The sequence below is a fragment of the Crocodylus siamensis genome, chromosome 5 (assembly GCF_052110815.1).
Source record: "Crocodylus siamensis isolate JL-2025a chromosome 5, ASM5211081v1, whole genome shotgun sequence".
Classification (NCBI taxonomy): domain Eukaryota; kingdom Metazoa; phylum Chordata; order Crocodylia; family Crocodylidae; genus Crocodylus; species Crocodylus siamensis.
In genome coordinates, this window is record NC_143399.1 from 117,825,588 (window position 1) to 117,849,182 (window position 23,595).

The following is a 23,595-nucleotide window of genomic DNA, read 5'->3' on the forward strand; positions in this document are numbered from 1 at the left end:
TGGAGAAGCTTGAGAGAGTCCAGAGAAGAGCCACGCGCATGATCAGAGGTCAGGAAAACAGCCTGTTGTCGTACGGTCTGAGAGCCATGGGGTTCTTTAGCCTGGAAAAGCACAGGCTCAGGGGTGATCCGATGGCCACCTATGTTTATCAGGGGTGACCACCAGGATCTGGGGGAACGTTTGTTCATCAGAACGCCCCAAAGGATGACAAAGTCAAATGGTCATAAACTACTGTGAGACCGTTTCAGGCTGGACATAAAGAGGAATTTCTTTACTGCCCGAGCCCCCAAGGTCTGGAACAGTCTGCCAGCGGAGGTGGTTCAAGCACCTACATTGAACACCTTCAAGAGCAAATTGGATGCTTATCTTGCTGGGATCCTATAACCCCAGTAGACTTCCTGTCCTTTGGGCGGGGGGCTGGACTCGGTCTTCCAAGGTCCCTTCCAGCCCTAATGTCCACGAAATCTATGAAATTTCCAGCAGTTTTAACAGACTGATGTCCTCTCGTTTCCCAGACAGCCCTTGTTCTTAACAGCATTTGGGTGGCATCAGTTGTCTGGACTAATTCTGACTTAAAATTGTGATGGCTTTTATCAATAGTTATGGGTAGAATACCTCACCACTATACTTAATCATGTTTTGTAGGCCCCTGCATGCATCATTAGTTTGTCTAAAAGTCCAACTCAGCACTCTGGGGAAAACTTGCTCTGCTGCTGCTTCTGCTTAACCTGGTCTGTAAATTAACAGAGGACATCCACACACAAAACATCTTAAGGAAAAACGTCTGCTGTCAGGGTAGTAATGAAGTCACAGAGAGATATTATCAAGCACAAAAGCACGATCCTCCAAGAGATCTCAAGAGTAAAAAAAAAAAAAACAGGTCTTGAGATCAAGCAAGATACATGACGTTTCATTTGTAGTTATATAAAATAAAGAAAGACAGCCAGTCCTGTTATAGCTTTAAGAAGAAAATGCAATGAAAACCATTATGTACCCAAGCTGACCAACTGTGTTCACCTTCTTTGACTCCGGCTGCACTGGAGGATGAGAGAGATCCTGCAGCTCCCAGGCCTGGAACTGGATACAGGAAAACCTTCAAGAGATACCAACATCTATGTTGTGCCTCTCCCTCCTCCCAGTTTATCCTTGGGATAAACTACAGGAAGGAGCCAGCCAGAAATCCCAGCTAGTAGAAGCAGCTGGAAAAGCAGCCAAGGCAGGGAACTTTAGACTCTGATGTCATCAGGAACATCTACAGTCCTGAGGGGATGGCTCCAGCCCTGTGCGTACTGCCTGCTTGCTTCAACACTTCCTTCCCAGTCTCTTTACCTCTGCTTCTCTCTACACTTCCCCCTTTCCATGTCTTCTCCCCTGCTAAGCTCCCCTTAGTCCCCCTTCCTATCAGTGCCCCTCTTCTCTTTACTCCTTCCACTCAATTTAGCTAAAACTCCCCTAACTGAACCTTTCTTTCTAGTACCTTGTGTCCATCTTATTGCTTTACGCTCCACAGCAGATTTTCTACTCCATGTGTGCACAGTGCTCATCATAATAAGGCCCCATTTTTGGTTGACACTTAGGCACTACCATAATAAAACATAGTTAATAATCATCACAATCATCTGTTTGAAAAGGCATGGTCAAAATGTCTATCAGTCTCCTACCACAAGGGCATGAGATGAATCCCAAAAACTGAGCAGTTTTCTTTTGATTCTCAAATAGTACAGCTTTTCTCAGTTCTCAACAGAATATATGAGCTGTCTTAATTTCAGGGGTTTTAATCTGTTTCTGAGCCCAGTTAAATCTCACTGATCAACTGGAAACAATAAATACACTATTTTTGCACAGAATAATCCGTCTCCACACACAAAGGTGGGGATACGCTAGTTGCCTCAAGAAAAACAATTAGAAAGCAGCCTCATACATGACAGATCTCTGTTTCACTACAGCAGATAGATTGTTAAATATATCTGTATTTAATATTTTTATCAGTCCACCTGGATTTACCTGTAGTATAAGAAGTCTGAGTCAACAACAAAAATCAAAGTGGATACAATCTCTCGTTAGCAAGAAAAATAGTAGTTGGCTGGGAAGAATGCATACGAGCAAGATACAATGGCAAATTATGTGCTCCTGGAGGTTAAGTTGTTGCAGAATATCTCAGCTTCTTTTCCACATTGCAGCAAAAAAAACAAAAGTGAAATATAGGTGGAACTAAAGTCCTCTTGTTATGAGCATGCAAAGAACATTAACTTATTTAAACTAACCCATCTGTTCTGGCCAACAGCTTATGAGTAATTCTGAACATTTCAGTCACCTGAAAAGACAGTAAGAGCCAAACAAACACTTCATTACCCAGTTAACATTTTAGATCATGGATGATTAACAGATATCTAAAATGTTGCATGCGACTTCAGGGGGGCTTTGGTTCATGTCTCACTTCCTGGCTGTGTCTATCCCCAGCGTTTCTCTCTCATTTCAGGCAGATAAAGTGGGGGTGGAGAGTGAGGAGGGAGGGTTCTTATGCAGCACATTAGCTGTAATGATCCCAGATCCGTCATTATAAGCAAAGAAAAATTTCTTTAGGGAACACGGAACCTATAGCTTAGGGAACCTATAACTTGCATCCATTCATCCATCCCACATCGGTTACCATGGCATGCAAGTGCCCAGTCATCAAATCCCAAAACTTAATATCCAGCATGTCATCTACTTTCTCCCCTTAAAGCCAAAGGGCTGGCTCCTCTCACATCCTTCCATCCATTTTGTTACTGCACTGGAAAAGCTAAGCCAGTGATGCAAGTTTTGCAGCTTTAGTTTTACACAATTTCTTTCCATACGTGCCTAAGTCTCACTGACTTCAGGTCTAGTTCATATTTCATCTCAGTGCTACTCACTACCAAGGCAACAACACTATGGATAACAAATAATCTCAACTCCCAGGATTAAATAAGCAGTATTACCACAGGGACAAATTTATTTTCAAAGCACTCTTGGTATCCTGCCCAGTTACCTGCTCCTTCAAAACAAAAAGGTATACGTGGGTCCTCGTTGTGCTCTGGCTATCTTTCCTTTTAGTGTTCTGAAATCAGAGATGTTTATATGATCCTTTATTCTTCTTATACAATCCTTTATTCTCCCAGTTTTGAGGTGGTCTGAGATGGGAAGTACTGAGGAAGTAGGTTCACGCTCTTTATTCTCTCTTTATGTTATAAAGGAGACCTGAGAGTTTTGATGTTTTTAAGGGTTCCCCCCAAACACAAACACTTCTGGAGCATTTTTTACTTTAGACTTTCAAGTCCTGTCTACTCTGGAAAGAATGATGTGATGACAAGGGATTGATCTCACAAGACTAAAGTTCTGAGCAGCAGACTACACTTAAAGGAAAACAATGACTACTTACATATAATATGTAGGATACAATCCTTCAAAGTACCAGCAATGCTTTTTGGCCTCTGTACACTAGAAAGAAAAACAAAATGACCTCAGCATTATTATTTATGTAATTTCTAATTGCTGCTTTACAATAACTACAGATATCAAATAAACATGCATAGCATTATAAATTCAGACAATAAAACACAGATCTTTGCTCCCAAAGATTTTACCATGTTAGAGATAAGTTACTAAATTATCCATCTTCAACTCTATTATTCACTGCTGGGTCCCAGATCCTGCCCTGATAAGCCTGAAGACAGCCCTCTTCAAACACACAGAAGCGTCCTTAATTAAGCTACTGCAGCACCATTCACATGGCTGTACAGTTAAATAGTTACTAGTTAACAGCACAGATATAATAATCTATACATAGACTCTAATGCAGATGAAATAGAGCTGGAAGAGGCAAAGGTGAGAGACAGTTTTTGGGTATTCTCTCATTTTTCTAAATAGAAACATTTGGATGCTTATCTTGCTGGGATCCTTTGACCCCAGCTAACTTCCTGCCCTTTGGGCAGGGGGCTGGACCCAATGATCTTATGAGGTCCCTTCCAGCCCTAATGTTTATGAAATCTAAAAGCAAAATAAAAATTATTTGCCATTTCAAAAGGGACAGGTTGAAGTTTCTATGAAAGGAAACTGCTGGCTGCAATATGGTGCATGTGTGTCTGTGGGGGGGAGGGGCGGGGGGGGTGTTCCAGTGGTTTCCTTTGAAGTTACGGCATCAGATGTCACAGAGACAAAACATGCTGGGATATCTTCCATAGAAGAAGAGGATTTCATTTTGCTTAAGTTACCCCCCAGCTGAATATCCTGCCAGCTTGGTTCCATGAGCACTCAGCACCTCAGGAATGGTATACCCAAGTTCCAGGTTAGCTCTGCTAAAAAAGAAATAAATCACCACTTATGAAAGCTGATTAGCCTCTCTGAAGATCAGGAATTCTGAATTAATTCAGGTAGAACCGACAGCAAGAAAAGGCTTTTAGATCTCTGCCTCCACTCATCATAAATGAGGCTACCTGCTCTATACTGAGCACATGATAAATTGATTCTAATGTAGGAATCCAGAAGTGAAAGGGGCCTCTTGAACAATGGGGTCCAGTCACCTCCACTGGAGGGAACCATTTATCCAAAAGAACCCACAGGATCATCCACTCCAGCTCCTCATGCGTAACACAGCCATGGTGCACCCTGGGAAAAAAAATCTCCTATCATGAGCCACAGGTAATGAACGCAGCAAACACGAGCACTGGTAATGACTTGGCCACAGAAATGACACAGTTTGTTAGGTTAAAATATCCTCGGTTGATCCTAGGAAGAAGAGGACCATGTCCCAAGTAAGAGGGAGGTTTTTTAAAAACAAAAACAAAACATGGTGCTGCTTGCCAATTCTTTCCTGACTCTAAACATGAAGATTAATTTGATCCTGAGCAGATAAGTAAAACCTTCTAGCCAGGCACTTACGAGGCTACTAAGTCAAACTCTTAGTACCAACTTACGCCAATATCCAGGGCTTCAGAGGAAACATACATACCCAAATGGGACTTATTCGACTGCGCAACTGCCAGTTTTGGTGAATACACATATAGATCTGATGTCACATATATAGTGGACATAGGTGTACAGGTATGTATGTAGCCAGGTACCTACCCAGCCACTGTGTAGCCTACTGAGAACGTGTAGTAGCAGTGGATATTTGTGTGTCCATACTGGGCATGTCTACATGTGCCGCTATGGTGCCATTGTTACTGTGCCGTCATTTAGTACTTCCTTTTGGAAGTACTAAAAGATGGCATGGTAATTTTTAGACACTACATTGCCATAATAATGCACTATAACAAGGGAGCGTGTCACTACAGCAACGTAGCTGCGGCATCACAGTTTTTGTCCACAGATGTTGTCACCATAGTGCTTTGCTACAGTGACATAGCGTCACGTATAGATGTGCCCTCTGCGTAGGTAAAAGAAACACAAACAGTGCAGTTCCTGGGATATTGGTGAAAGGAACACATGGTGGATCAATGGTAGGAATAGACCGACTGATGGAGCTGGGAGTATAAAACAGTGACTCTTAACTGGTATGCCATAGCAACTTGGGGTGCCATGAGATCTTTTTAAGGGTGCTGCAGAGTGTCATGCAATATTAGCACTAAGTGTACAAACACCGACAACTGATCCCAGAAAAATGGTTCCGTTTTTCTTTAGCCAAAACAAGAGAAAGCTAAAAACTGGCATTTTCTAAGGGGTTCCTTGAATCTAATAAGGTTGAGAACCACTGGTATAGAAATTCATAGATTTTTGGAAGAACTGAGAGGAAATGATTGGAAGTGGCAGACTTTTATACACTGTAGAAAGAGTACTTCACCCAAGTGTTGTCTGTTTTACTAACAAGGACTAGGGACAGAAATTAGACATAAACTAGTATAAGTGATAAGAAACCAGTTCAAATCGGTAACACAACAGAAGTTCAGCGCACATAAACTGCTTTCAAAATGGCTGAAACCAATTTAAAGTAAGCCTAGATGGAGGTAGTATCAGACTTAACTAATTTAAATTAAACTGGTATATTGAACTTCTGTGCCAGATCCCCTCCAGATTCAAGTTAATGGTCAGTCCCCCAGTAATGCAGGATGCCTTGCATCTCTCCTGCAAACCCCACCTTGCAGGGTGGGTCGGTTAGCTTTGGTCAAAGCTGTCTGCCCCAGCCAAGCAGGGAAATATGCTCTAGTGTCCCCAAGCTTCTGGCCTGAGCCACTGCAGGTACATAGGTGCATTTTCAGAATCAAAAGTGAATGTCTTTTCACTTATTGGTTCAATCTACTCAGTTTAGACTAACGTGTGAAGATTGAATTGATTTATCCTCAGGCTTTTTGACTGTCTGTACTTAGCCTAGTACATGAACACTTCGAGGAAACCCACCATATTACAGAACAACCCCTTTAACCCCCCTGGCCCACATATGCACAGGTCACAAAAAGGTATTTATAAAAAAAGAAATCCACCTGGATTTATATTAGGAAAGAGATTTTCCCCCAAACTGTAATATTTAATCTGGCTCCACTCCCCTGTATCAGTGTAAACCTAGCAGCTGGTACACTGGATTAGCAAAAAGCACTTCAGCACTTTTCCTTTAGGAGATGCTGAATTTCAGTGGCCCTTAGCTGCATGCAGTTTAATGTCAGCTGCATCCAATAAAGCCTCTGGAAAATTGCATCTAGTCTGACATGTGCCAAGTAAGGCGTTTTTTTCTGCCTCTGAATCCATTTGACCCATTGTTTTTCTTAACATCCTCAAAGCCCTCTTCAAGTCTCACATTTTTTTATCAGTTGTTTGCACGGCAACGTTTGGGTTCCTGGAGTTCGCAAGTTATCTGTTTGAAAGAGGCTTTTATTTCCACTCATTCTGTATATCCTTCCTTGGCTGCCAGGCATTCCCTAATCTACTTGATGTGTTTTGCAACTCATTTTCACCACTTCCTTCTCAAATTTTCCAAGTTGAATCAGCAACCACAATCATGACCAAATACTCCAGCCTAGGAAAGCTCTACTAATAGCTAACTTCTTTCCAGCCTTTGTAGGCAAAACACTTCATATGAAGTATTATATTATCACAACATGATGCAAAACATTTCTACAGAGTCCTTCAAACTCTATGTAAAAGCAAGTAATGAACCAACCTTACAGCTGAAATGGCCAATGATCAGATTTGCCTTTGCAAGAACAGCATATGGCACTTCCTACTCAATTACAACTTTCACTGTTTGAGAGCACTCAAAACAGGCAGAAGGGTCCAAGCCACAATTGCTACTTCTGCAATCAGCTATTACAGGCCTGTTATATAAATCCCAGGAATTCCTGACCTATGAGGACCTAAATACTTTGAGTTGCTCAGCTGCTAGAGAGATTGGTATATGAAGAATTCAGATACAGGTGAACATTTCTCCTTTGCCTCACCTTTGAAGCAGGCTGCGCAGCCTCATCCATCTATCCACTCTATGATTCTGTCTCTCATGTCCAAATACTTCCTTCTAGTGCAGTCAACTGACATCTGGATGCCAGCACTGGAGAACAGAATTTGACCCATTTCAAATGTTCAGCTCTGAATGAGGTCCCCCAAGGATGCTGTCACTCCAGCATCTTTCGGAATTGGAGTTAAACACACAAGTTTGCTAGGAAAAAGATGCATCTCTCTCTGGATCCATAAATCTACACCAAGACGGAAGATTATGAAAAATTCTGCTGGAAAGCAGATGTACCACTGCAGTAAAAATCATGTGACCACATTCAAGTTAAGATCAGTTCTTTGTCTTCCAAAGGCTTGGGGGTGGAGGGGGGATTATCTTTTTGTTTCAAAAACCATTAACTCAACAAACTGGACTTTAATGGAATAATTCAACTACTGAGGCAGTACTTCTCCCTGGTTCAGGTTTCTCCACATTTCAGAACTCTATCAATTCCCCCTCCTCAATTTGAAATAGGGGCCTGATGACAAGGAAGGGAGATTGTGCCTCAGAGGTACAGTACACTGAGACAGAGGATGTTTGCAATTGTAACTGGCACACTGATGGCCCTCCCTCTCCATGCAGAATTTAGGGAAGCTTAGAAACACAATCTGAATCAAATGCCATGGTGGTGGGTATGGTTTAAAGACTATGGTTTAAACGCTGTAGTATAATAATAATTAAAATAACCTTTCAAATATCACAATTACAGTAATAGGACTTTTCATTTGCAGCAGACAGCCCCTAATTAAAAGGGTCTAAAAATGCAGCAAACGTTAATTAAGCTTCAAAATCTCACGCCTGTTAGATAAACAAATATGATTTTTTGTATTTTACTGACCTTGGGTAAGCCATTTTGTCTGTATGCGAGTGGCAGAACCAGGATTAGAACTGCTAATCTGCATTGCAAGGATTGAAGAACAGTGGGGTTTAATGACAAGTGGACAGGAAGGGATGAAGGAAAAAGGTACAGAAGGTGACCAATGTAACCTGGTTATTCATCCCAGGAAACTTCCTACACTGAGGCCAGTTTTGCTATTGTTACACATTATGAGTGGTCAGAAAACTTTGGATCAGGGAAGCAGACCAATCTTATTTCCTCTTAAGGAATCTATAGGACTAACAAATCATGTTTTTATTTTTATATAAATTTTGGCAATGAACTGATTTTGGCAATTACCACCTTTACAGATTTAATGCCCCTCTCATGACTAATGCAACATGACACTACAGCCCCAGACCAGGAGAAAAAGAAACTGTGGTAGGGAATGTTCCCACTAGGTTTTCTGGAGTATAAGTTGTTTTTTTTGTTCTGGGTTTGTACAGGACTTACTGTAATGGGATCCTAGGCTAGGAATGGGTTTCTTAAATATGTCAGTAGCGCAAACAAATAAGAATCTCTGACTACTGCTAGATATCAATATTCCTCCTCTTGGTCTAGCAAACTTTCTGTTTGCTAATGAAAGTCATTGTAATCTTACTACCATTAAGTATGTATAGTATCACAGTACCAAAAGGCCTCAAAAATCGAAACTGACGCCCCCTTGTCTTGGGTGATATACAAAGAGGCAGTGCCCGACTCAAAGAACTTCAGATTAAGTGTTTTGTTTATAGTTTCATAGTTGGTAGGGTCGGAAGGGACCTGAGCAGATCATCAATTCCAACCCCCTGCCATGGCAGGAAAGTGTATTGGGGTCAAATGACCCCAGCAAGGTGCTTGTCTAGCAATCGTCAAAAAACCAGTAGTAAGACCGGTAGTAGTTTTGATTACCTGCAAATCACCTAGCTTATGACCTTGCTGGGTTTTTAATTTTTCTTATGGAAAGCGACCTCCACTTCAGCTGGAAAAAAAAAATTATTTCATATTCTTTATCAATGTTGCCATCTCTTTATTATAAAAATGTAAATAAATACAGGAATGCTAACTGTTCATTTTTTAAATAAGCGATTCAGGTTTAATTGGTGTGCATAAGTCATTTCTGGGGAATTAATGGCCTGTGAATTAGCCAGATTGTTTGAACCATTTCTCTCAGGACTGTGGTATCTAGAAAAAACACAGATGAGACATGCATCTGCTTCCCTGACAGACTGCCGCAGATTGTTTTCTTTGAAGTGACTTGCAAGCTGTGCTTACTTACAACCCCTGAATTCATTTGGGTTTCCTCTAACAAAGGAAATATACTTTCTACCACAGACCAAAGCTGCTTTCTTAAATGACTGCTATTTAACACACTGGGTGGGAAAAAAGAAGTTTCTAACCTGACAACTATTTCTGAGGTCACATATGATGAGGATAAGAGTCTGTGGGTCTGGTCTGGGGGAGTAGAGAGCAGGCAGTCTGCTAAATGTCTGGACTGGTTCTGCAGATTGTTACTTACATCTTGCAGGATTCACTAAAATGCTAGAGAGCAGAATCCTCCTCCACAACAGATATCATTATTTTCAGGTTCACCAGCAAATTCAAAGATACTGGGGTCAATCTGATCAATTCATTATCTTGTGTGCTCAAGGGAACAATGTATTCACTCCCACTACTTTCACAAGAGATGGGGGAAGGGGAGGAGGAGCGTACTTTGTAGGCATTAAACATTTTCATAAACATTCATATAAGTGTGCAATCCGTTTTCTTAAGCGAAGCAATGAAAAAAAGAAAGCTTTCCTGGATAGAAGCTTTTTTTTTTTTTTTTTTTTTTTGAAGGCACATCCAAGCTTCAAGTTTGTGAAGTCTGGTCTCTGGTCTAATCCAGTTCCTGTAAATTGACATAAGATTGTATTGACTGCTGAACTGATGGAGCTGTAACAATTTTAATCAACTAGAGATTTGGCCCTATTTTGTTTTCCAGCCTGACAAGAGGCAAGCTTCAACAATATAGCTTTCCCCGCAATCATGAGAACTTGGCAGAAGGTAAATGTCAAGAGCAAAATTTCATCCTATAACCACTGCAGAAATGGCTTTCAGCATTTTATGGCAACTCTGTTAGCCAGCACTCACCACCACTCAGCTAAATTACCATAGAAGCCAGGCTACTACAAAGTCCTATTCTCATGGCTGAGGACCCATTGAGGATTAAAGTATCCAAAATCAAACAGGATGAAATAATGGTACAACATAAACTCCATAAGAATCTCCTCAATAAGGACCTAAATAACTGAGCAATACCCAGCATGAATTAGTCCACCAAGTGTTTGGGACTGGACATCTATTTCCATAAAACTAGTTTGTATGGAAATAGATGCCTCCTTCCTAGAGATTAGGAAGAATTTGCTGACCATGAGGGCAGTCAAGCATTGAAACAGGCTACCTAGAGGGGTTGTGGAATCTCCATCCCTGGAAATTTTCTGCAGCTTAGATGGACACTCAGCTAGGATGGTTTAGGATGGTTTAGTCAGGAAAGATCCTGTTTTTAGCAGCAGGCTGGACAGGTTGGCCTTATGTGGTCCCTTCCATCCCTATTTTCCTATAATCCATGATAAATACTGCTGAGTCTTGGATGGCATGAGGAGGACAGAGTTATGGCATCCTGACCATGTGGATGTGATGGCAAAGGGGTTCTAGACTCTGGCTAAGCTCTAGAGGCATGCTCTTGAGCCGACTTCAGACTTATGCCAAGGGCTGCCCCCATCTGACCCAGTTGTAGATGGGTGCTGGGTCATTTGAACTGTGAACCCAAGGCAGATGGATGTGACACTTAGCCATGGTAGCCTCTTGTGTGCCAAGAGCTAAAGTAACTCCTGTGCTTTGACTACATTAGCTCAATGGACTATTTGGTTCATTCAGACCTTAAACTTTTTTGACAACGTGCCTCCATAGCATCTGAGGATCAACTGGTCATATCCATTGCCTCTGCTGGGCAATATTCCCTTAAAGGGACTTCTCACAGAAGTCATTTGCATGGGTTTACCACTGTCTTGTTTGCCTGGAAGACAGAAAAGCATGCATGCAGGAGTGGACAATAAAAAGGTAGGTTTGTCAGTGCCTAAGCCTGACAGTGCTATAGGGATTTGACCTCTACATCAATTCAGCAACTGCAATACCTTTCACTCAAGCAAATAAAAGCTGGAATTATTCTGAAACACAAGCTCTTTACTGCAGATGGGCTGCTGAAGCCAGTGGGAGTTCTGCATACAGGAGGCTTGATGGATCAGGCCTGTAGCCTGAAAGATAAGCTTAGTGATATTGCTTTTTCATAGATAAGCAACAGCAAAGAATCCCACCTGCCAGATTAACAGATTTCTGGACATCTGGGTGGCACATTTCACTGTCAGTAGAACAATGAAACTGATCTGCTATAGACATTGTGGTTCAGTTAGCTTGGTTTGAATTCACCCAGTTCATTCTTATTTCCTACCCAGAAATCACTTTTGCTCTCATCTGTCAGTGATAAATCTTCCAGCCTCCCAACTACCAGGCTAAGTAAATAAGCAATTAGTAGAAGTCTACTTAAGTTACAGAGTGATTTACCAATTTTCACAGGTTGATCATGGCATAAAGCTCTAAATCTAAAGTCATTGTATGGCAGCCCTGCACCTCGATGCTGACTAGTGAAGAGGCCCCGCCCCTCAGCAGTGATTGGGGTAAGGCCTTGGTGGGAGGAGGGATGAGGGAACAACAACTATTTTGTCGCTGCCCTTCAAGCCGTCCCACCAGCCAGCACCTTCCCTGTCCAGCAGCAAGGACTGTTGGCTCCCACCAGGGAGACGGCATTTTATTTTCATTAAGATTTTTGGGTTTTTTTGTTGATTTCATGATCAATCCCAGATTTCATGCTTTCCCCTAGTAATTAGGGACTGCAGCAGGTACTCCTGCCATGCAAGACAATGACACCTCTGAGGTTTTTTATATTCCTCATTTAACAAGGCAGTGTGTGGTGGCACCTTAGGGCACTGATAGACATGAGGAAAAAACAAACACAAAAACAAAAAACAAAGACACTTTCCCGGAAGAAGCAGAACATTAGCTGCACCCAGCTCCACAGTGTCTGTATAGATCTGGTGCTTTAGTGGGGCTTTTTGGCACTTTTCATAGCCCAGAAAGCCTCACTAAAGCACTCAATCTATACAGACACTGGATGAACTGGGTCCAACTAATGTGATGCCTCTGCTAGGCTCATCACATGGAGTTTCATAGGTTACAGGCTACTTTGTCAGATGCTATGCCTGTCACCTACAAAATCTTATGCCTTTCTGAACAAGTTAGGTCTCTAAAATGTCACCCTGTCCTCCCTTCTGCTTGATTTCAGTCTAACACAGCTAACTAACTCTGGTTCTGAATCCAAAATGGTGAAGAAAAAAAAAAAGGAGAGCTTTATGTAACAACTCTCTTGGACCATAGGCATCCTGATCTTCCAATTAGTCTGATGTCTTTCCTCCATGCCAACAGCTGTTTGAAGATATACTGGGACAGACCCTACTCCACCTATTAGTTGTTTAAGTGGTCCTAAGGCATTTAAGTGCACTCCTATTCCACCCTGCTTGAGTCTTCATTATAAAATGTGGGTGGGTCTCCCTCCTTCTTGCCACTTCCTGTAATTTTCTCTTAAGGCTGAGGTGAAGGTGCATTACAAGCATAGATGAGTTAATAGATTTTCAAGGACTCAAATTGGGTAAAACAGAATCACACTAAGATGCCCAATAGGTGTAGCATAAATGGAGCATGTCACTTAAATATATATAAACCCATCAAGTACCTGTATCAGAGAATTGTATAACTTACAGGTTGAGAGGGGGAGGGGTTAACAGCTTTTACTGCAAGTTGTGCTGTTTCTTGCTAATCTCCTTTTAGACAGAGGATAATATTACTCTTACACGGGATTCACTGCAAAAAACAGATTCCTTCTCTTGAATTTATTAATCCATATTTGGCAATAGTACCATTTCACCACCAGCAACTACTACTCGTTAATTCTATCGGTGCTCAGAGCACTTGCATTAATCATCATATTTTTATTTGGAATTAATGTGGGTTAGCATTAAATAGCATCCCATTAGAAAGCATTATTTTACATTGAGTTCTATTAACCTTTCCTTTATCTGCAATTTCATTTTAAGAAAATGAATCATTTATTTCTTTGCCATTATGCAATTATAAATGCATTCCAGTCATATAGCAATTTAATTTTAATTTACTACAATCCTTTCTTCCATCTGCCAGGAAAAAAAGAAAAAGAGAGAACTTCACTTTCCTAAATCCAGAAATAAACAAGAGTAAAACTGTCTCATAAAACAGGAGTTACGAATCCTAACTAACTGATCCCTATAAAGAGTGCTGGATTCATTTTTCCTTGTGTTGCTTTCATTTCAGTCCAAAAATATCTGTCACAGTGAGGACAGACCGTTAGCTTTTAAGTGGCTAGAAAGCTTGCAAGGGATCAGTGAGCTGCCATCACTGTTTGTCAAAGAGGAGAGCGCCCCACTGTTCTTCTGCATCCATCAAATACAGAAGCTGACACATGCAGCAATGCAAACTTAATCAATCCCCAGTTCCTACCCAATTAAGTGTAGCGCCTCTAACTCAGCCCATACATTGAGCAATACTACCAGACAGTGGCTCATAGATTTGGAAGTTAATATCTGTCCATGGAAGAGTCCAGCAACTGAACTAGCAACCCTACAGAAAGTAGTAGATTGTGCTCTCAGGACCCTGGACAGTGGCACAAGGCACAAAACAGCCTTTTCTGCCCATGGGCTGCTATTATGAATGGGTTGATGGAAATGTATTATGGCTCTTCTAGGTGGAACAGTGAATGGAAAGGACCATTTATCATCTAGTTTTGAATCTGAATCAACAGACCTAAAGCTAATTATTTCTGTATTTATAGTAAACTAGGACCCCAGAGAAAATACCCAAATCTAGCCAGCCTTCTAGAAATATAAGCATTCTATGAATGTTAAGAAAAAGTTTTTTACAACACAGAAATGGAAAAATAAGAATTGGAGAGAATATATCTTAAAGAATGAGAGAAAATAGGTTCTCTGTATTACAGCATTGGTGAAATTGGCTTAATATCCTCCATTTGGAAAATATATATTTGTATACCATTTTTTGAAGCATTTCGTGAACTGTATATATTGGAATCACTTCACTCTATTCTCAAATGCAGTCACCTTGGGACCAGAGGAGAAATTTAAAGCTATTTAGCAACACATACTACCACCAGAAACCATTTCACAACAGCAATGAAACAATATTATGTAACCAGTTTGACATTAGAATGATAATGCTGAATCTCACTGAAACCAGGTGCAAAATTAAAAGACAAGAAAAAGATAAATATCCATTTTGGAATGTGATCTGAACATTGAGTCAAATACTTACGAGAGAGTGCTACAGAATCTTAAATGACCAGAACTGGACTGTACTCTGGTTTCATACCTCACTCAAATCTAAATCTAACTTGACATGGTATACTCTGTATAAATATCAGTGCATCTCTTTTTTCTAACCTTGTTACACTGGACTTGCAAAAAAGTACTTACTATTTGGATAGGTGACTGGTAGAGGGGGCACATGCCCAGGGCTGGCAGCAGTGTCTGCGGGTGCCTGTCAGCTCTGCCCCGCTGCTGGCGTCTCCAGCTGCTTACCAGCTCCATCCCCACCACTACTGGTGTCTGCAGGTGCTTGCCAGTTTCATCCCCACTGCTGCCGCCGGCATCTCCCAGACTCAGGAGACACCATGCTATTTGCCCATGCTATTTTGAGACCTGGCTAATACACCAAAAACCATTCAGTGAGGTCTACCATTAGTCTACCACCCCCTTTTGCATGATGTTTTACTGTACTGTTAGATAAAGCTGCATCAGATCCATAAAGACAATATAATGGCAGCACCACAGCCTGGCACATTAGGATACACAACTGAGATGTATAAGTGCTAGAGCTTATACACAACCTTTGCTGGAGAAAGGGGAACACACTGTAGCCAGAAATAGTCTCCTAAGGGATATGGCACCATGGAGAGAAAAGAAAGAGATAGCCAGAGTGACCCCTTTGAAAAAAATTGCTATTGAGAAAGCCACAAATAGCTAATTTGAAGGTTTAATGTATCCTGGTTCCATTCAAACTCACTAATACACTTACCCACAACATAACCTGGCCACATCCTTGACTCATCTTTTAGAGTCTTTGAGAGTACAGTCAAGTGTAGGACCTTTTAGAGGAAGAGCCCACGAACTGGTCTGCTCAGCCTGGCAGTCAGCTCTAGATTCTGTTACCTCCTGCTTCCTGCCAGCATAGCAGAGCTACAACAAAAAACAAGGCTTCCTGTTTTGCATAGTAACTCGCAACCTAAGGACTGTTTTTGGTGGAGGCCAATGCTAAGAGGCAGAGGCCTCAAACTGGAATGCTGACATATCAAAGGTTTGAAGCCAACAGTATGGAACTCAGTCTCTGCCACTATTCAATGGGAAACTGAAAGCAGTGTTTTCAATCACTTTCCCTAACTGCAAACCCTGGCAAACATGCCAGAGCGTGGCATGGGAAGGCATCTTGGGGTGTGTGGCAGGGAAGGGGCCAGGGCTGTGCTGCCACAAGAAGGATCAAGCCATTCACAGCTCCCCTGCCATCTGCCCTGAGGTATGCAGGCACCCATCGCTGGAATGAGCTGGGCCAGAGCTCTGTGGAACCTAGTGCAGTTGTGTGCAGCCTCCCTACTGCCTACTGCAAGCAGCCTGGGCCCCATGGCAGGCAGCAGGGGCCTACCCTGAGCCTGAGCCAGCTGTGGCTAGCAACCAGGAGGCTGCAAGCAGTTGCACTGGGGTCCGCAGAGCCCCAGCCTGGCTTCTTGCCAGTGGCAGGTGCGCACACACCTCCAGGTGAACAGTCACGAAGAGGCAGAGGCTGCACTGCCACAACAAGGACTTATACACTACCTTTGCTGGAGAAAGGGAGCACATCAGGGCCAGAAATACTCTCCTAAGGGTTGTGGCACTACGAAGGGAAAAGAAATAGATAGTCAGGGCCCATCGTGGATCCCCCGCCATTTGCCCCTGGCACTCCAACATCTTACAAGTCGAGGTTGTGGGTGTTTTTAGCACTCTGCCCAAAAACGTTACCAATCCCTACTCTAACTAGCAATGAGCTCTGCTACACCACAACCCATAAAAGACAGGGATGAAGAGAGAGGGAACCATTCAACGGGAGCACAAGGAAGTAAAATTACCAGGAGTTAGGATATTAATTAATCCCTCTCACAGTCACTTCAGAATTGATACTAGCCCTTTCCAGAAAAGGGCTGAAATGTGAAGTGCCTTGGTTGTATGATTTTACCCCAATACAGTTAATGAACACAGACAGCACTACAGCACTGCCTCCACCATGTGAGGAAAAAAAAAAAGAGTGGTGGGGGACAGAGAAAGTGAAAGGATGGGGGAAAAAAATCCCCATGTGGCTGGGATCCTTTTCAAGTATCAATAGCATAAAAATTGCTGTCCTTCTTCCAACATGAATATATCTGATTGAGGACTTGCAGCTTTTTCCATCTATAGCACCAACACTGAGACATGATGTGACATCTCTCAAGTAAGAGTTTGTTAGTAGTCAGGTTCTTGCCATTTTTGCCCAAACAACTATCATTCACTTCCTTTTCTAAAAATGATGAATCTGGAACATCTGAATGTTCCCTTTGTAGGTTTACACTCTCTCATGCTGAGGATGAAAATGGCTTTAAACACCTCCCCCCCCCCCCAAAAAAAAAAAATTAATCCGTTCAGAACTACTTTTCATCTTCCATAACAACTAAACCACAGCTGAAGAAAGGTTGGGGGCTACTAGCTTTATTCAGAGCCTGGCGCTCTCTCTCTCTCTCTCTCATTCACACGGAAGACAAGACCAAGCCAATAATAAAGTTGTGGTACCAGATGTTGGTTAGCTAAATTATGACAGTTGATTAAGGCCCAAAGTAGGAGGAGTTGCTTTGATGATCCCAATGAGTCAAAGAGGCTTGATTTGGGGGTTTCAAAGGCTTTGCTGTCTTCATGTTATGCAACCCACATCACATGCTCTGGAGAGAGAAAATTGACATGATTGTGCATTGCTGCATAATCACAGCTCTTCTCAGTCCTCTCCCTTCCAACATTATTTATCATCTCTGACATCTAATCTGATGATATACATGGTCCTCATCTTCTTCATGAATAAATCACCAGAAGATAAAAATGTTGGTTTATTCTACTAAGCCTCTTCTTCAGTCTCTGCTGAAATATTTACTCCAAAATTTCAAATCACAAGAATTTTGTAAACTGTAAAATCCCAGTAACAGTCGAGTCACTGAAAGCAATGGCTTCCCATTCACAGACAATATGATACTGGAGTGCTCATCAATCAGACATCCCAAGTAGACAAGGGAGCTATTAATATTGATAAAGCAAGCTGACCAGATGAACTCTGTGTACTGTTTGGTACATGAACCAAGCCTGCTACTGAATTTATCAGTTTATTTCTTAACTCTGTTATGCTTAATATCATATCATCATTGTCAGCACCTACTCACTGCAAATCAGATTGTGTGCCATGTGGGTAATAAGCAAGCAAACATTTAAGCAAAGTAGACAGATCAAGCTGGTTATGTGAAAAGTATTTTTGATGTTTGAAAGCCAGTTCCTAAAGAGTTTGGGTATGCAAGTATTTTCAGCTGGATTACATATTTCTGAGTTTTTTATATAGGATTTAATAAATATATACATAAATTACCTTACCTGCCTATATAAACTGCCTACATAAACTGTCCTGGCCAGATCTCCATCCTGAACCTATGGACCTACTGAGAGCCAGCATCACACAAAAAAGTAAAGTGTCTAGCATCATGTCTGGTCACCTTTTTCTCCCTAGTTTGACTGACTCCATACCCATTTATCACAGTTGTATCAACAGGGGATGGCCTTTGGCAAAAGTCCAGAGTGGAGATCAGATCCATGACTTTGCATCTGTAGCAAGATACCTTAACTCAGGAGTAGCAAACCTGCCTCCGTGTGTGGCACATGTCAGATCAGAGAGGGGGCAGGCAGCAGAGTGACAAACAGGGCAAGAAGCAGACCAGCAGATAAGGCAGGGAACCCAAGGGGAGGAAGCAAGAAGCAGAGCAGCAGATCATAAGGGAGCACAGGGCAGGGAGTAGAAAGCAGAGCAGTAGATTGGGCAAGGGAAGGGGATTGGAGTGGCACTCAGGGAGGACACAGGGCTAATTTGTGGCAAGTCTAGAAAACAGGTTAGTCTCCACTACCTTAACTAGTCTGCCACCATGCCTCAAACTGTCCAGAAATGGCACTTTAATGAATGGCCCGATTTTACCAGCCTAAAATTGAATAGTAACCCAAACCGCCTGCTGCCTGTCCCCTTCAGGCAAAATATCTCCATTAAGTGCTGTTAGTATTGTATTCCCTTTGTCCCCAATGTGACTCTGGCTTGCAAAGGAACAACACGGATCAGAGATTTATGCTGCATGTCTGGTCTGCTATAAGGATATTTGACACAGTAAGGCTGGGTAAATGATTCAGAAGGAAACCTTAGTTTACCTGAACCAGCTACAGTTATATTTTGCTGAACTAGACCCAATTCAGACTTAATACAGTAGGACTCTCTGACTTCAGAGAAATTATAACAGAGATCAGTCTAGCCTGAGAGATGCAATGCTGGTTCAAAAAGACAGTGTTGTGTTAGGTATGTTTTCCATAGGCCTGAAGTATGTTTGTTACTGCATTGTGGCACTGGCTCAGAGAAACTCTTCTTTGCTCCAGGTCTCCATTGCTATGAAACAGGAAAGAGATGAGGGACTTAGGTTCAGTATGGGGTTAACAGTCAGTCTTTCCTATGTTTGCCCACATCTAACATGCAGCATGTGCGACTTTCTGTGAATCAGCATATATCATATTCATCAAGCAGTAAAGCTAAAAAGTTTGATTCAGATACCATTTAAATTTGCTTTAATATATAAATTTTGGATTAAATTAGGTGCTTTCCAATCCTATCAGTTTGAGCCAATTCAAATCCTTAACTGACCTGTTATTGTACGTACATCTCTCACAAAATCTACACAATTGCCTGCGTCCAGGTGTATTCAACATGAGGCCAAAATAAGTAAATAAAATCAATCAATAAATCTGAATTATTTGTGCCAGGTGAAACCTGAACCTTCCCATATCTAGATAGTGAGCAGCAGCATCATGGCTAATCAGATGACTGACAGTAATTAAAGGCTCTCTAGTTATACTCACTACATCATTCTTTTAAGCTTAGTACTTCATGCAGGAAACTAGGAACAAAGTTGAACTGTGCAGGGCAGACGTGCAACCAGTCCAGCCACTTGCAACAGGTATTTCCAAAGCAAGGAATAAAAGGGGGAAAAATTCAAGATCATAAGTTTTGCTTTCTTTCTAGTAAGAGTTTGAATGTACCAATACAATGCTTTCAATGCCTCAGGTAACTGGTGATGTACACATTAATTCAAAAAGTGGTGTTATCCCAGGATCTGAGTGAGCAATAACAACAAAATTGCCAACTCTGACCACTTCAATAACAAGTATCACAATACTGTTCTTAAAGCTCCAGCTTCTTGAGTCAATTAATTATGCGAGAATCCCAGTTTTCATTTTTGCAGGTTGTCAGTACTTTTAGCATTTATTTCATAACATAATCTGAAAGAAGAAATACCTGCTGCAGGTCACCAGAATGAGTCTGAAAGTCTACACGCTGACAAGAGATCCAGCTGATTTCAAGTACTGCCTCCAAACTGTAGTAATCCCTTTTCATAACCTGTCCTACGTCCCTCAAAATTCAATCTACCTGCCCAGTATAGCATTCCAAGTGGAAATAATTATCTGTGCATCTCCTGTGTTGCTCAACTAGTGTTATGTCCACAGATTCAAATGCCATCTAATCAGCTCAGTAGAAAACAAAGCTGCTACTATTTTCTCTGCCTATGTTAAATGGATTTTATAGGGATCATCAACCACCATCAGGAAAAAAAAAAAAAAAAAAAAAACTTCTAGAAGATTAGATCACAGGTTCACTACTGCATGACTGTGAGGCCTCTGCATGTGATCCATGGAGACCTGTCTAGTCTCCATAGTGTTAGATCTTCTTGTTCCCACGTGCAAGAACAAAGCACAAGGGAATAGGAGCTGAAATCATGAGAAAAAACAGATGGGGTGGTAGAATTTTTTTTTTCCCCAAAAAGAACAAAAGACATATCACAATCAATGCAGCTAAGAGCTCTCTGCTCAAAGATTATTTTTCCAGGCAAGCAATTGCTGTCATTGCCATCGGGTTGTTATGCAACTGTGAACAGAAGGGAAGACATGCACGTGATACTTTCTCCCATTAACATGTGGCCCACATTCTGAGAAAGTTTGAGAACCCTGCCTTGGGGAATTGCTAGGGAGGGATAATAGCATGAGATATGGCCAGCAATGTTTAATTTATGAACCTTATAGCTGCTAGAAAATTATTCATTTTGGAGTGAATGTGTAGAGGATTTCATCAGTATACTCCCCACGTTAACAGATGGAAATAGCAGCAATAACTTGGAAACACACACAAATAAAAGAGCTGGCATATTTGCTCAATCTGTATTATAGCAAAGGGTAGGTAGCAGATTAGGACCCCAGGGAAAAGTCAAACCTGGTGGAAGCAGGAGGTAAGTGGATTACCTCTGTTCTCAGTGAGTGCAAACTTAGCTTATTGCCTCTCTCTTCAAAGATCCATAGATTACTCGGGGGTGGAAGGGACCTCACAAGATCATTGGGTCCAGCCCCTCTGCACTAGCTAGGGACAACTGAGTTATTACAGGAAACAGAGTACAGTACTCTCCAAAACATAACTCTGGAGGGTTTGTTTCAGACTGTGAATCGCACCATGGAATCAAGACACGGAACCAACATCATGGTGCTTAAGTCCATTTGAGACAGTGCATAAAAATAACACAGCACACTGGAGTTGCTAAAGCTGGGTGACAGTAGCACTTACAGGGCAGAAAGGCAGGAGAGTGAATGAAAGAGGAAGGTGGCAAAGGGCAAGAAGGAAGAGAAGTAAACGTGAAGAAAGAAAGGGAGAAAAGAAATGAGAGAGAAAAAAAGCCAACAGTAAATGTCTTTGGGACAGGGCCTGGGTCTTTACATATGTTTGCAGTGAGTTTATTACAAGTTCCAAATCCTAGGTACAATGTAAATAATGCATGTTAAACTGAGTAAAGAACAAAAAACAGCTAAAATAGACAGAGTGAGAGATACTCATGAAATTTGGGTTTGATTCTCCTCTTACCCTGAAGTAAATCTGTTTAAGTAAAGAGAATTGCAGTGCTGCAAACCTAGCATACCTCAGACCAGAACAGTACCCAAAGGAGACTTTTTTGAGAACATGGCAAACCAGGGAGCCTTATGTAAACTTTCAAATCCCAGTCAGAATTTTTCCCTGCAGAGTTAAGGCCATGGGAGGAGAAAAGAGGTTCACCTTTGGTTAAATATGGACTTCACAAAATGTTGAGTTGCAGTTGTGGCTCCTTCTCTTCAATGTTGAGAACATCACCATCATAAATAAGGGGCCAAATTTTCTGATGGTGTAAGTTACTGCATCTGCATTCAAGGAATTGGAGCTAGGTCCTTCTATACCACAAGAGAATTCAGCCCACAGTTTACAGAGTGACTAAACTGCAATTTAAAACACCACAAAAAATCAGCTAAGTCTTAATTAGAGAGAGAGAAAAAAAGATCAAATCAGGCCCCAATCATGTAAACACTTATGCAAGAAGTGAACCAACAGAACCTCTCACAGTAGCACAGCTAAGCAGATTCACAAATGCTAGCAGGATCAGGACTTAAACCTGTAATAGGATTGCTCTTGAAGTTTTAGTTTACTGAGTTAAAACAACTGATGCCTTGCCAAATTTCCATCGAAATAAAACAGATACATATCACTATATCCCAAGACTTATTAAATGATGCGTAACAATTCATAAGGTCACATAAATACCTAACAGAGACCCTAGCAAGAAAATGGGTGTTTTGGCTAAAAAACAAAAACAGTCATTTAAAAGACTGCAGGAATGGACAAAAATGTCCCGCCTACAGCAACAAACTGAAATGAGAAAAAAACACAAAACACAAAAAAACCCAGTATTTTTCCCAAAGCAACTTAGTAATTCAACAGAACTCCTGGATTCAGTGTACGCTTAAGGTCTTATCCTGGTCCAGCTGAAACCAATGACAAATCTGCGCCACTACTATTTTTGCTGCTGCAAGCACACACCCCTCTATGTGGGGATGCGCCCCAAGTGTCTTCAGGGCTGAGGGAGCAACACCTGCAAGTCTAGCCTCTTCCAGGAGAGGTAATGTTTCTATAACACAACAGATCAGCTTCTTCCCGCACATATCTGCATTTGCTGAATTCTTCAGTCAGGAAATAAAAGCCACTAAAGATCCAGCTTGGAAGAAATTTTTCTTCTTATTGCTTTAAACTTTTAAGTGAGAGTCCTTGATGGGCCTCAAACCTCAGAAGAACGTCTAAACACTTCATTAAAGATGGCAAGTCCAGCTACTGCACCAAGTGGCTCCACTAAACATGGGTGCAGTTGTTTCCCACTCACATTACAATCACCGTTTCTCATCACTCTTGCCTCCAGAGCACACAATTCCATATGTGCAGGGCAGTTAACAGGAAAAATAATGTAATCTCTTCAATAATGTAATAAAACAAATTGCATACTTAGGGATGACCTTGTTTTAACAGGCTGGCTCTCACTCATCATTCTTAGCCAGTGACTATCCTGCTTCCATATATTTTTGGGAAAGAATCTCAGTAGCTGGACTGTGAAAGGACATTTGATTCCAAAACAGGACTTCTAGCTCTCTTGAGCATGCTTTGCTACATTTTAGTACCGGACTCAAAGCCTGCTGAACTCCATCATCTTCAATGGGTTCTGGATCAAGCCCATAGTTAAGAACATAAAATGTAAATAAAACAGCAATATGAGAAGTGCTCTGCTGCCACTATTATACAGATCTGCTCATTTCCAAAAGACCTGACACAGATGCAATTACCAGCAAGCAACAGGAGTGTGCTGGTCCTGGATGCAGCTAGTTAATAGGGTGATGATGATAATGCACAAAGGCCCGAATACACTCATTCCAACAAACAGGTCAAGGGCCCCCATGCAACACAGAACAAATACAGT

At 41.6% G+C, this 23,595-nt stretch overlaps 1 protein-coding gene across 4 annotated transcripts in view; it reads right to left on the bottom strand.

Moving 5' to 3' along the window:
• Nucleotides 1–23,595, bottom strand: part of VOPP1 (VOPP1 WW domain binding protein) — a 106,980-nt gene that overhangs the window by 37,088 nt on the left and 46,297 nt on the right. For 3 of the 4 annotated variants that reach the window (XR_016442744.1, XM_090050030.1, XM_090050029.1), the window contains one exon: nucleotides 3,401–3,459. The exons of the other annotated variant lie outside the window; for it this stretch is intronic. Coding sequence is in view for 2 of the 3 variants with exons in the window: in XM_090050030.1 (XP_089906156.1) it covers nucleotides 3,401–3,459 (59 nt within the window). In the remaining variant the exon portion in view is untranslated. The remainder of the gene's footprint in view (nucleotides 1–3,400; nucleotides 3,460–23,595) is intronic. 4 annotated transcript variants of the gene reach the window in all.